Source organism: Artemia franciscana, chromosome 14 (genome assembly GCF_032884065.1).
Source record: "Artemia franciscana chromosome 14, ASM3288406v1, whole genome shotgun sequence".
NCBI lineage: Eukaryota > Metazoa > Arthropoda > Branchiopoda > Anostraca > Artemiidae > Artemia > Artemia franciscana.
The window spans coordinates 39,947,515-39,962,274 of NC_088876.1; the positions used below are offsets into that span (position 1 = coordinate 39,947,515).

Sequence of the window (14,760 nt, forward strand, 5' to 3'; positions counted from 1 at the left end):
AGGATCATTGCTTTTCCAGAGGCCAACATAATTTCGATAATTTAAAGAAAATGAAATTGAAACTTCAAATGTAACGACGGTTAAAAATGACTATCGTATCGGCATTTTGACTGACGAATTCAGACGATTTGAACTGAACTTGTTAGGAGTTTCAGAAACTCATATCCCAGGGGCAGGAAGCATGAAATTAGGTGACATAGAATTTGTTTACTCAGGCAGGAAAACTGGGGTACGTAGACAGGGAGTAGGGCTCATGATAAATAAGGAAGCTGCTAAGTCTTGTTTAGGCTGGGAAGGTATTAATAAAAGAATGCTAATTGCTCATTTTATGACTAAAAAGTTCAGGGTATCAGCTATAGTAGTATACGCCCCTGTAGAACCGGTTGACAGAGATACTAGTGACTCAGAAGGATTTTTCTTAGACAGGGTCCTAAGTAGAAATATGGTGATTTTACTGGGAAATTTTAATGCCCAGGTCGGTAGAAATAGGGATAGATGGTATCCTAGCTTAGGTAAATTTGATGTAAGAAAAGAAAACAGCGGTGGCTACAGATTTTTGCAATTTTGCAGGTATTACAATTTAGTTATAATTCATACGTTGTTTGGTCATAAAATGACCCATAAGTTAATATGGGATTCACGTGATGGTAAAATAGCAAACTTTATTGATTATTTATAGTAAACCAAAGACTGGCAGGATCAATATAAGATACTAGGGTATATACGAGTGTTGTTATTGATGTTAAAAGTAAAGATCACCATCTAGGAGCGTCTAGGGCCAATTTTTAGCTGAAATTTCGGAAGGGTAATTACCTCTCGGGACGTTATGATGCTGGTAGCCTCCGGGATGAAACATTTAGGGAAACTTTCCAGGAACAGTTGAATGCTAAACGCGAGAGTTTAAAATTTGACAATATGGAAGGTGGTTGGAATAATTTTAGAGAAACAATTTGTGAAGTCGCTGATAGTGTCTTAGGGAAGAAACTTAGGACTGCCACTAGAAATATTAGTGAAAAAGCTTTATGTTTAGTAGAGAGGAGAAGGGGCTTGCACATTAATTATCTGAGGGATATATTATATGAAAATAATTAAAGATCATATGGAATGTAAAGAAAGTGAAGAAAGTATTAAAATATTAAATAAGGAGATGTGAACTGGAGGCCATGGATAAAATTGCTGAGGATCTCGAAGATGCCGCTAGACGCCATAATAGTAAAATATTGTACTGGCATGTTAATAAATTGAGAGGGAGTAGTCAATACCAGACAAATACATTAAAGCGATTAGTGCTATGTACGAGAATAACACTGCTACGGTTAAGGCAGGAAATGAGGTTAGCAACTGGTTTTGTATTAAATCAGGAATTAAGAAGGTTTGTGTTCTTTCCCCTTTTATATGGATTAAATAAAAAAAAAAAAAACTCAAGAGAGGATTACTTAATATCCTTTGTGAGTAAGCCAATACAGTGGTTGAGGGTGTTTCTAATAATATAGATAAGTCTTTTATAGTAACCCTTTATTCCTGTATGATATTTTTTTTAATATTTATTCTATATTGATTTGATATAATGAAATTTGTTTTTGTTACTTTGTATAGTGAATTTAAAAATGCTTAATTGCAATTGTTGATTTAATTGTTACAATTGCAAACTGTAATGTTAAATGATAGATATAGAAGATGTGCCAAGAATAAAAATTTCAGTAAATTTGACTTTAGTCATTGTTTTGTTGTAAAGTAGATAATTTTTGTCGATTTGTTGCTGAAATTTTTACTTTGTCAAGTCTTCATTTTTAACTTGATGTTATAGTTTGACATTAAGTCTTAATTAATGACTAATTTAGATTTTATCAGTTAGTTCAAATGTGAAAAAGAGGAAAAATTCAAAGGAATGGGGACGTAGCTTCTGTATTTTGAAATAGCTTTTTCGGTTTAGTATTCCTTTGACTTGCCTTAACAACACTAGGATGAAGTAAAATTGTTGTAGAATGAAGTAAAGTAATTGAATAAGTAAAAGTTGAATAAAGTAAAAAGTAAAATTGTGTATAGAATAAAGTAAAAGATGGCTTGTTCTTATTTACAACATTTAATTTGCTCTTCTCGATTGTAACGTAGACTTTTGTGCCAGGCTCAAAATTTTATCTGCCTTAGTAGTAACCCGAATTGGGAGAACATGAATTTTTCAGGTCATTGTCATTTTAACTTACCTTAACAACAATCAATTTAAATTAGTGTGTGATGGAGTATCCTGTAATATGCTCACCATCACAGTAACCTGGGTTGTTCGAACAATATTTATTTGTGTGTCAGTCCTTGTGGGGTTTCGGGCATTCTCAACCAATTATGATCATGGATAGAAACGCTTGTAGGATTTGACTTTGGGTGGGGCTGGTGGATGGAACTTCGATATATTAATGTAACAGAAAATCCAAAAAAGCATATAGAGAGAAAATGGTTAACATTCCCGGATCTCTCATTTGTGAGAAAGTTTTTTTTTTTTACTTTCCATAATACTAAGCTGAAGTCATATAATTTTAATGATGGAATACTGTTATTCTTGTATTTCAGACCGAAATGCTCAGCTGGGGATATATATTACAAAAGGGGGGAAATACTTGGCCTTTAAACTGTATAATTTTTTTTTTAATTCCATAATGCATATTCTGTGGATTACTTTTAATTTACTAATGGCTAGTAATATTATTACTACGACTCATTTTTTCAGTTTTTTTTAGCAACAAAGTTTTTTTTTTACTTTCCATAATCCTAAGCTAGAATCATGTAATTTTGATGACGGAACCCTTTTTTTCTTCTGTTTTAGATCGAAATGCTAAGCTGGGGATATATATTACAAAATGGGGGAAATGCTTGGCCTAAAACTGGATAAAAAAGTTAATAATTTAATAACGCCTATTTTGTTAATTAATTTCAGTTTAATAATGATTAGTAATATTATTTATTATAATAAAGTTACTGTGACTTATTTTTTTCAGGTTGTTTCTTCCTGAAAAGTTTTTTTTACTTTCCATCACCCTAAGCTGAAATCTTGTAATTTTAATGATGGAATACTGTTATTTTTCTATTTTAGACCGAAAAGCTAAGCTAGGGATATATATTACAAAGGGGGGAAATACTTGACCTTTAAACTGTATAAAAAAATTTCATAGAGCATATTCTGTGGATTAATTTTAATTTACTAATGGTTAGTAATATTATTACTACGAAAAATTTTTTCAGTTTTTTTTAGCAACAAAGTTTTTTACTTTTCCATAATCCTAAGCTAGAATCATGTAATTTTAATGATGGACTCTTTTATTCTTTTGTTTTAGATCGAAATGCTAAGCTGGGGATATATACTACAAAGAGGGAAAATACTTGGCCTAGAACTAGATAAAAAATTTTCCAGACTATCGGAAGAGCCTAGCAAGAGACCCAACGTTGAAAATACTGCTATGCACAATGAAAGACAGGAACCCGAATGGGAAAGCTATTCTGGTAATTCCCTAGTAATTGTAATAGTAATCTGGTAATTGGCATAGAACTAGATAAAAAAATTTCCAGACTAATTAAAGAGCCTAGCAAGAGACCTAACGTTGACAATACTGCTATGTACAAAGAAAGACAGGAACCCTAATGGGAAAGCTATTCTGGTAATCCCGTAGTAATTGTAATAGTAAGTTGGTAATTGGCCTAGAACTAGATAAAAGAATTTCCAGACTAATTGAAGAGCCTAGCAAGAGACCTAACGTTGACAATACTGCTATGTACAAAGAAAGACAGGAACCCGAATGGGAAAGTTATTCTGGTAATTCCCTAGTACTTGTAATAGTAATCTGGTAATTGGCCTAGAACTAGATAAAAAAAAATTTCCAGACTAATTGAAGAGCCTTAGCAAGAGACCTAACGTTGACAATACTGCTATGCACAAAGAAAGACAGGAACCCGAATGGGAAAGCTATTTTGGTAATTCCTTCACATAAAAAAAAAAAAAAAAAAAACAGTTTTCAGTTGCTATATCTATGGATAAGTTGGGGATTATATAGAATTTCAAATTATTCTAGAATTTCAGATATTCAAAGTCCCAAAGTCCATTTATTTTTGGTATCTCTCTGATAAAGCCTGATTGATGAGATAAATAACGACCTTTAGTAATTAAATAACTCTCCCTTAAGTAAATAAAAAAAATTTTTAAATACAGCATGCTTTCCTCATACTCTCTGAAGTAAATAATGATTTTGTTTTATTCATCTCACACGGTTTCTTTAACCTCGCAAATTAAATAATGATTCCTTCAATCCAGCACAACTTTCTCAACCTCTTAGAAGAAAATAACGATTTTTTTATTCAATCTCACACGATTTCCTTAACCTTCCAAATTAAATAACGATTTTTTTAATTTAGCACGATTTCCTCAAACTCTCAGAAGTAAATAACACATTTTTTCAATTCAGCAGGTCTTCTTCAACCTCTCTTAATCAAATTAAATAAAAAAAACTAATTTTTTTAGCTGAAAGTAAGGAGCGACATTAAAACTTAAAACGAACAGAAATTACTCCGTATATGAAATGGGTTGTCCCCTCCGCAATCCCTCGCTCTTTACGCTAAAGCTTTTAATTGTTTTAAAAAGTAGAATTGTGGCAAAGAGTCAAACTTTAGCGTAAAGAGCGAGGGATTGCGGAGGGGACAACCCATTTTATATACGGAGTAATTTCTGTTCGTTTTAAGTTTTAATGTCGCTCCTTACTTTCAGCTAAAAAAATTAGTTTTTTTTTTATTTAATTTCTGAACGTTTTTGAATTAATGCATGTTTGGTTTTGGCTCTCTGCACATAAATTATTAAAATGAAATTTGTATATTAATCCTTTTTTTGGCTAAATGGCTTTCTCTTAATTTTAATCAGACGATTTTGAGAAATAAGGGGTGGAGAAGGAGGCCTAGTTGCCCTCCAATTTTTCGGTTGCTTAAAAAGGCAACTAGAACTTTTAATTTTTAACGAACGTTTTTATTAGTAAAAAATATACGTAACTTATAAATTAGCAACTTACGTAACAAACTTTCATAATCTTATATTTTTATTATGTATACAAGGGGGTTTGTATCCTCGTTAATACCTCGCTCTTTTCACTAAATCTTAAGTTTTAGCCCAATTCTTTAAGAATGACCCCTGAATCAGAAAGGCCGTAGAATAAATAGTTGAAATTACTAAAAATACTTTAGCATAAAGAGCGAGGTATTTATCTCCTCCTAAATACCTCGCTCTTTATGCTAAAGTATTTTTAGAACCCCTCATATGCGTAATAATCTCTGTTCGTTTTAAGTTTCAATGCTACTCCTTCCTTTCATTTGAAAAAATGTTTTCATGTTTATTTTTCATTGTTTTCTTATAATAATGCTATAAAATCATGCGCCCTTTTCCTTGAATTTTTCTTCCCCCCATGACAGATTCCTCCAAGGAAAGATCCTCCAACATAGCCCCCTCCCCTCAGCCCCGCCCCCCAAACAAAATAAAATCCCCCTGAAAACGTCTGTACACTTCCCAATAACCATTGCTATATGTAAACACTGGTCAAAGTTTGTAACTTGCAGCCCCTCCCCCAGGGATTGTGGGGGAGTAAATCATCCCCAAATACATAGTTATTATGGTTTTCGACTATGCTGAACAAAATGGCTATCTCAAAATTTTGATCCGTTGACTTTGGGAAAAAAATGAGCGTGGGAGGGGGCCTAGATACTCTCCAATTTTTTTGGTCACTTAAAAAGGGCACTAGAACTTTTCATTTCCGTTAGAATGAGAACTCTTGCGAAATTCTAGGACCACTTTGTCGAAAATTTTATACGAATTCTTCTATCCATTGCAACCTTCTCAACTCAATTGCAACTGAACCACCGTGTAACTGAATTCGAAGCAACTGAACCCTCTTGCAACTGGACTCCCATGTAACTGAACCATTGTCCAACTGGATCCTCGTGTAACTGAACTCAATTGCAACTGAACCACCGTGTAACTGAATTCGAAGCAACTGAACTCTCTTGCAACTGAACTCCCATGTAACTGAACCATTGTCCAACTGAATCCTCGTGTAACTGAATTCGAAGCAACTGAACTCTCTTGCAACTGAACTCCCATGTAACTGAACCATTGTCCAACTGAATCCTCGTGTAACTGAACTCAATTGCAACTGAACCACCGTGTAACTGAATTCGAAGCAACTGAACCCTCTTGCAACTGGACTCCCATGTAACTGAACCATTGTCCAACTGAATCCTCGTGTAACTGAACTCAATTGCAACTGAACCACCGTGTAACTGAATTCAAAGCAACTGAACTCTCTTGCAACTGAACTCCCATGTATCTGAACCATTGTCCAACTGAATCCTCGAGTAACTGAACTCAATTGCAACTGAACCACCGTGTAACTGAATTCGAAGCAACTGAACCCTCTTGCAACTGAACTCCCATGTAACTGAACCATTGTCCAACTGAATCCTCGTGTAACTGAACTCAATTACAACTGAACCACCGTGTAACTGAATTCGAAGCAACTGAACCCTCTTGCAACTGAACTCCCATGTAACTGAACCATTGTCCAACTGAATCCTCGTGTAACTGAACTCAATTGCAACTGAACCACCGTGTAACTAAATTCGAAGCAACTGAACCCTCTTGCAACTGAACTCCCATGTAACTGAACCATTGTCCAACTGAATCCTCGTGTAACTGAAGTCAATTGCAACTGAACCACCGTGTAACTGAATTCGAAGCAACTGAACCCTCTTGCAACTGAACTCCCATGTAACTGAGCCATTGTCCAACTGAATCCTCGTGTAACTGAACTCTTGTGCAACTGAACTACCTTACTCAGTTTTTCAGTATTCTACAAGTACGATCCCATATCATAGGGTAAAACACATGTTAGAATCTTTACTTGTTCAACCTTGTTGGAATTGTTTGCTTTTTACAGGTATGATATAAATGCCTGTCAAGAACATACATAAAAAAGTTGAGTTTTTTGTTTCAATGAAGAAAATCAGACGTCACAAACCATTAAAGCCAGATTTATTTCTCCTTTTCATGCCTGTTATTGGGGTTCCCTTCAACATTTCACTGTCTACAGGCTTAGGCGTTTACCCACCCGTGCCCCGGATAACATCCCTCTCCCTGAAAATATCCTCTCGTTAAAAATACTTCCGTGGAAAATCCCCCCCACCCATCAGCTGGTTGGTTTCAATCAATTTTGACTTAAAAAAGAACTAGAACTCTCAATTTTTGATTGAAAGAGCATCCTCCAAAGTTTATATGACCATGAGGCGGAGGTAAGGCTGAGGGAAGGGCAGTCCCCCGCCTATACAGAATAAATTCTGCTCGTTTTGAGGTTTAATATTGATATTTACTTTCATAATAACAGCGTAGACCAGACATATTCGTAGAAATCAAGAGGGTTTAAATATCACTTACACATTTTCGATGTGTTTCTTAAAGTTTTTTGTCTTCCTCCCCCGGAGAAAATATTGTACCCCCATCCAAACAAAAGCCCTGAATACGGCCCTGGGGATTACACATCAATTTCTACCTCCACTCTCCTTTTTTCTCTTTCTAGGAACTAATTCTGTATTTACCTGAAGGCTCAATGAGAGTGGAGATGTTTTGGTGTGAAAATGCCCTCTTTAAGGCATCTTCCTCCCTCCCAAACTATCCAAAATATTTTTGAGGTCTATACAAATTTCACTGTCTAAGGTAAATATCTTGTTGTTTTACAATTCCAAACATTTGCATATAAGTGCTATAAAACTCTACAATGGGGTTTTCTATGATTGTTTTGTAGGTAGAGAGGGAGGGGGATACCTGAAACGGCTCATTTTCATACCAAAACGTCCCAACTCTCAATGAGCCTTCAGATAAAAGCATAATTAGTTTTAAGGGAGAAACGAGGGGAAGGTGGCGGTAGAAATTGACATAAAATTCCCAGGGACCTATCCAAGTCCAAAACTTTTGTTTGGGGGGGTTAATTCTTTTAGCTGGGTGGGGGCAAAAAAACTAACAAACATCAAAATGTGAAATTGATATTTAATCCCTGTTGATTTCTAGGGAGGTTTCTGGTCAGAAATTCGACTAGAAATGCAGGGTTCTAGTTGTTTTTATAAGTCAAAAGTGACTGGAAACCAACAAGCTGCGGGAGAGGTGGTCGTGGGTATTTTCCACGAGGAGAGGGTTTTGTTTTGGGGGGGGATTTTCCAACAGTGACAGGGTGGAAACACAAAACATAAACAGACATAAGAAAAGGAGGAATAGATCCGGCTTTAATGGTTTGTGAAATTTGATTTTCTTTGTCTTTGTGACAAGAAATAGAGCTTTTTTGTGAATCATCTTGACAGGCTTTTATGCCATGACTTGAAAAAACAAACAAATCCAACAAGGTTGAGCATGTAAAGATTCTAATTTGTATTTTACCCAATGATATACTGAAAAACCGAGTACGGTGGTTTAGCTGCACGAGGGTTCAGTTACACGAAAGTTTAGTTGAACGGGGGGTTCAGTTAAACGGAAAAGGGTAAAGGTAAAGAATACAGCATTGGAATTTACAGTCCCTACCTACCGGCGGTGTTGATCTCCGTTTCTTGGCCCTTCAGCCAGGAAATGCAATGGGGGGCTGGGGGCCAACCATCCTGTGCTTTTGCACACCCATCCTGTTTACCTTCCCCAGATTTCCCCAGGTACCCATTCAGAGCTGAGCTTACAGAGTCACGCCACTGACCCCCGTCCTAAACCAAATAATTGGGCAAACTAGGATTCGAACCCTCGCCCTCTCGGACATAGGATCCTAAATCCAGTCTGCCAATCCACTCGGCTAGGACGGCCTTTTTCAGTTAAACAAGGATTCAACTAATGGGGCTGAGTTGCACAGGGGTCAGTTAAAGGGGGCTTGAGTTGTACGATGGTTCAGTTGCATGGGGTGCAGTTCTACTGGGGTTAAGTTACATGGGGGTTCAGTGCACGGGGTTTAGTTTCACGATGGTTCAGTTGCAAGAGGTTCAGATACACGGTGGTTCACTTACACGCCCATCTTCTCAACTTTTCTTAAGTTACTAGCGATAAAGACCTGCAGTTGCATCATACAAACAAAAAGGAAGATAATGCAATGAAATAACAGAAGAGAACTAATCTATATATTATTACTAATAATTGTTATTATTACAATATTATTGCAATTAACACTAATAGTCATCTCCAGCGAAACAAAAAAGTAGAATAATGCTAAAATCTAAATGAAGACAAAAAATGAGCAAATTATACTGTTGCTTTTGTAGTCTCTAATAATTTTAGCTTTCTCGTTTTTATCGTAAGTCAGAGTTTTATTTTACTCCATTTTCTGTGTCACTTATGGCAGCTATTAACTATATAGCCAAAATATCCTAATAGTTCAATTCTGCAGTTCACTGTCTACCGCAAGTTTCATCACCGCATTACCATCTTAATTGTTTCTATCTTAAGTACACACATTTTCAAAACCACACTTAACCTCTGGCATTGCCATTGCTTCTTGTAATGTAATTAAATAAAAAAAAACTAGTTTTTTTTAACTGAAAGTAAGGAGCGACATTAAAACTCAAAACGAATATAAATTACTCCGTATATGAAATGGATTGTCCCCTCCGCAATCCCTCGCTCTTTACGCTAAAGCTTTTAATTGTTTTAAAAAGCAGAATTGTGGCACAGAGTCAAACTTTAGCGTAAAGTTTCCATAGGTCCTAGAATATTTTGATAGAGCTCATCCGAAAGGATATTAAAAGTTCTACTGCCATTTTTAAGTGACAAAAAAGATCGGAGGGCAACCTAGCCCCCTCCGCCGCCCCTTTTTTCCAAAGTCGTCCGATCAAAATTTTGAGATAGCTATTTTGCTCTTTATAGTTCATAGGACCAATAACTATGCCTTTTGGTATAACTTGACCCCCCCCCCCACAGCCCCAGGGGATGGTCTTTAAGTCTTAAAATTTGCCCATTTTTTACACATAGCATTTGTTATTGCAAAGTATGTATACATTTTCGTGTAGGGTGCTATTCCACGGGGAATTTTAAATGGGGAGGGAAATTTCCAGGGGGTGAAATTGTCAGGGGAAATTATACACATGATGAATTTGCCAGGATTCCCGTAAAAATTCTTTTAAATGTCTTGCTTTCTCTTTTCCGTCTCGATTTTACGCGTGGAGTTGTTAAGGGTAATAGTCCAAGATAAATTTTCACCGGGATTGAATTGTCCAGATGATATTTCCGTTGGGAGGGGGGTTTCTCCGTGGAGGTGAGGCCAGATTTTCTGGCATTATTAAGAACGATCAGACATTAAATTAAGAAAAACCAAAGTTTTTTCAACTGAAAGTAAAGAGGACCATTAAAACTTAAAACGAACAGGAATTACTACGTATATGAATGGAATTGCCCCCTTCTCAACACCTCGCTTTTACGCTAAATTTTGATTTCTGTACCAATTCTTTAAGAACGACTCCTGAAACACAAGGGTCGTAGAACAATAGAAGGCTTTTTTTAAAGCACTAAAAAACTTTATCATAAAGAGCGAGGTGTTGAGGAGGGGACAGTCCCCTTCATACGTGATTTTTAATTTAATCTAAGATTTAATCTCTTAGATTTTTAATCTAAGAGTAAAAATTGGTGGGTGCATCCTCTACTCTTCCTAAATCTATAGAATTAATTAGGGTAATAAAATTATCATGCTAAATAATTGGTTCCTATAGAAATTAAGCTAATACATCGTATTGCTGCACTCGCTCTCATCGATTTTCTAAGCGGGTTTAATTAAAGTTTTTTTTAAAACATTTGACACTTTTCCTTTTTCAAAGAGGGTGTTTTTCTAAGGTATTCTGCTTTTACACTTTCGCTGCGTATGACGTGCTTACTGTTAACCATATCTAGGTTAGTGAAGAATCTATTCTGAAGATCTTTTTGTTAGGATCACCTCTTCTTGAATCAGCTAGAAGAGGTGTTAGAATCACTTAGAAGAAGTGTTAGGATTACCTATAAGGAGATATTACGTCATATCTTCGTCCTCATTTATTTGTAATTTAAGTGTCCTAACATTCAAAGGAGAAATTCACGGTAATGCAAACAGGAAAATCATAAAATATTTAAATTTTACCTCTTCATCCTCTTTTCAAACGGTTCGTGGTAACGAACTGTTGCTAAGAAGCGACACAGCTCAATAGTAACCGAAACTCTAAAAAAATAGAATTTAATATCAATAGATATATCAAAAGAATTGGATTGTTATACTGATTTCAAATATACGACGTTCATTAAGTTAATTATTACCCACCAAAAGCTACGCACCTGAGAAAATTTGCCGATTTTCGAAAGGGGGTAGAAACGCCCCCTAAAAGTCAGGTGATCTTCATGAAAATCACATCATCAGATTCAGCGTATCTGAGAACCATATTTTAGAAGTTTCAAGGTCCCATCTTCAAAATATGGAATTTGGTATTTTTGCCGAAAGAGTGATCACGAATGCGTTTTTTTAAGGGTTATCGCATCGAACCAATAGCCCTAGAATATCGAAAAAAGGGCTCGTTTGAACGGAAATTGAAATTTCTAGTGCCCTTTTTAAGTGACCAAAAAGATTGGGACTATCCCCGTTCTCACCCCCTTTTTTCCTCAAAGTCGTCCAATCAAAATTTTGAGATAGCCATTTCGTTCAGCATAGCTGAAAGGCCCAATAAATATGCCTTTGGAGATAACATGATCCCCCACAGTCCCTGGGGAAAGGTCTTCAAGCTATAAATTTTGCCCATTGTTTACGTATAGTATAGTATTTGTAGGAGGCATGTATACTTTTTTCGGGTAAAGAGGGGGTGGCGAATTTTCTGCTTGGTGGATTTTCCAGTGTAAAATTTTCCATGGGGAGAGAATTATTTGGGGGTGAACTTTCCAGGGGAAGTTTTACATTGGGAGAATTTACCAGAATTCCTATATGAATTTCTTTTTATTAATCTTGCTCTCTCTTTGCCGACTTAATTTAGCATGTGAAGATGTTAAGGAGAATTGTCCGGGAGGGGGTTACCAGTCTGGAGTTTTCTAGAGTATCTTTCCAAAGGAGGGAGGATTTTTCACGGGCAAAAATTTGCCATAGGGGAGCTCTCCACGGGATGAATTCTCCAGGGGGAATTTTCGGCGGGAGCAATTTTCTACTGGGGCGTGGGTTATTTGCGGGAAAAATTTTCTACAGAGGAGGCGATCTTCGGAATGGTTTTACAAACAATCTCTTCAAATGATAGTTTTTTTCATATAACAATGCTCTAAGAAAAAAAAAATCCCCTGGAACGGCCGCAGGAAATTCTTTGGAAGGAATTCTTAGCTAGAATGGAATAGTCTGAGAGGAATATTTCTGGCGGGGGGGGGGGTTACGTGGAATTAGTCTCAATGATTGGATTGTTCCTGGTGAGATGGTATGTTCCTTAGAGGGGGAATCGGATTCCTTGGCATTATTTAAAAATGATTACAAATTGAATTAAAAGTTTTTTTCAACATTAAAGCTTAAAATTAGCAGAAGTTGTTACTGATATGAGGGGGCTGCCCTTTCCTTAATACCTTGCTCTTTTCGCTAAAGTTTGACTCTCTGTCCCATTTCTTTAAGAACGACTCCTGAAACACATGGGCCGCTAAATTGGAATAATAAGCTTTTTTAAATATTCTAAAAAAAAGATTCTGTGTGGAATTTAGGGCATTTAGAAGACACAGGGAAGGGAGTTCCTCTGCTAAGAGGGATTTCTTTCCTTGCACCCCTTTCTTCTGGCCATTCCTTAACAATTTGTTAAGTTGTTTACTGATTTCTTTTAGGAATACAAATTCAAGGTCGAATAGTTTTAAACTTGTGGCGACTGCTAAAGGATGAATTGCCAGTCCAGAGCTATACGTATGAAAATATGGCTTTTCACATACTGCACCAAAGAGTCCCTAGCTACTCGTTTAAACAGCTATCGGATTGGTGGAAGTCAGGATCAGCCAAGTTCAGGTGAGTCTCAGAAGTTTTATTGCCTTTCTCCCATGTAATGGGGGGGGGGGAGCGGGTAGGTTATTTATTTCGTTCTGTTGTTGTTAATTTATTTTATTATTAATAGATTTTAGTTAGTCTATTTTGTTTCATCTATTTTTTTCGGTGTAATTAATCTGTTGAGGCCTAAAAGCGAAATTTTTCAGTTTTGGAAGCTCACTTAAAAAAAATAAAAACGTGACTAAATGACGAAAAAACAAAAAAAAAAAAAACAAAAAAAAAAAAACTAAATGACGATTCCATTCTTTTGCTAAGGATGTCGCGTTTTTCACTTGTTCAAAGACTGAAAAATATCGGTTATGCTGAGGTGGTAGGAGGGGGTTAAAATTGCTTTTAAAGTCTGTTCTAAGTTGATCTTGGACGGCTATCAGCTTGGACTGCTATCAAACAAACCTACAATGATACTGCCTATGAAACGCTTGGTATGAAAAAGTCGCCAAAGGATTAATGAATCTCAGTCGAATTTTGGGATATGATCGAGAAGAGGGTTGACAGGAAGAAATCTCTTCTCAACACACTTTGCCCTAATGTGAGTTACCCCTTGAACTAGAGTATGCTATGCTTGATAAGACTGTAAAGAAGAGCGTCCGCGCTGATAAACGTGATAACCTTCGACAGAAAGCTCAGAAGTCTGAAGAAGCTGCTAGATGGGGAGGATCTCGGTCAGTGTGTTGCATCACCAATGAGATAACTGTGAAAACGTCCGAATATAGAGGGACCGTCAAAGAATATTCTGGACGACATCTTACTGACCCTGATAAAGTAAATGAAGCCTAGACGACCAAAAATTGCTAAATAGATCACCACCTGCTGATCCTCCGGATATGTTAGACACGCCATTTTCAAATCTAGTTGTCAATAACGAAGCACTCTCTGGTGGGGAGATATTAAAGGCGGTTAGTAAGCTGAAGTCTGAAAAGTTCCCTGGGGAAGACCGAATTGCAGCTGAAATGATTAAATGCTCAGTTGTTGTATGTGTCTGTGTGGACCACATCATTCTCTATAATTTGTAGAACGGTAAAAATTCACAAGGATTGGACAAAAAGCACTCTCGTCAAAACATTCAAAAAAAGGCGACGATTTAAAGTGCGAAAACTAGTGAAGTATCAGCCTTGTAAAATATTGGCAAACTATTGCAACGACCTAGCAAACTATTGGCGACTATACTCCTTAACAGAACCAAACCGGCCATCTCCGGGAAGAGCAGTGTGGACCGATCGTGCGCAGATCTTGCATTTACTCTCAGAAGGCTGCAAGAAGAAGCAAATGAATGAGCAATAAGCTGTATTTGGTCTTCATTGACTTTGAGAAAGCTTTCGAATCGGTAGATTGCCAAACGCTCTGGAAGGTTCTCTGATACTACAGTATTCCTTACAAGCTCATCCGAATCATTGAAGCCATAGGGACAGAATGCTGCATGAAGACAAGTGACGGGGGTACATGTTACTTTCGCATCATGACAGGAGTGAATCAAGGTTGGTTGCTTTCACCACTGCTATTTATCCTCATGGTTGATTATATTCTCCGAACCTGCGACGGACATTGAATCCAGTTCGATAGTAAGAGACACTGAGATGTTGATTTCGCTGATGATATCAGCCTCTTAGAATCCTGCAAACAAAAGCTCCATCATTACCTTAACCAAGTCAAAGACGCTGCCGAATTTTTAGGCCTTAATAAAAATGCCGACAAAACAAAAGTATGGCGA

The 14,760-nt window shown here is 36.7% G+C and overlaps 1 protein-coding gene across 2 annotated transcripts in view; it reads left to right on the forward strand.

Moving 5' to 3' along the window:
- LOC136035703 (DNA polymerase zeta catalytic subunit-like) overlaps positions 1 to 14,760 on the forward strand; it is a 133,810-nt gene that overhangs the window by 51,510 nt on the left and 67,540 nt on the right. For both annotated transcript variants that reach the window (XR_010619499.1, XM_065717649.1), the window contains exons 8-9: positions 3,327 to 3,492; positions 12,839 to 13,013. Coding sequence is in view for 1 of the 2 variants with exons in the window: in XM_065717649.1 (XP_065573721.1) it covers positions 3,327 to 3,492; positions 12,839 to 13,013 (341 nt within the window). In the remaining variant the exon portion in view is untranslated. The remainder of the gene's footprint in view (positions 1 to 3,326; positions 3,493 to 12,838; positions 13,014 to 14,760) is intronic.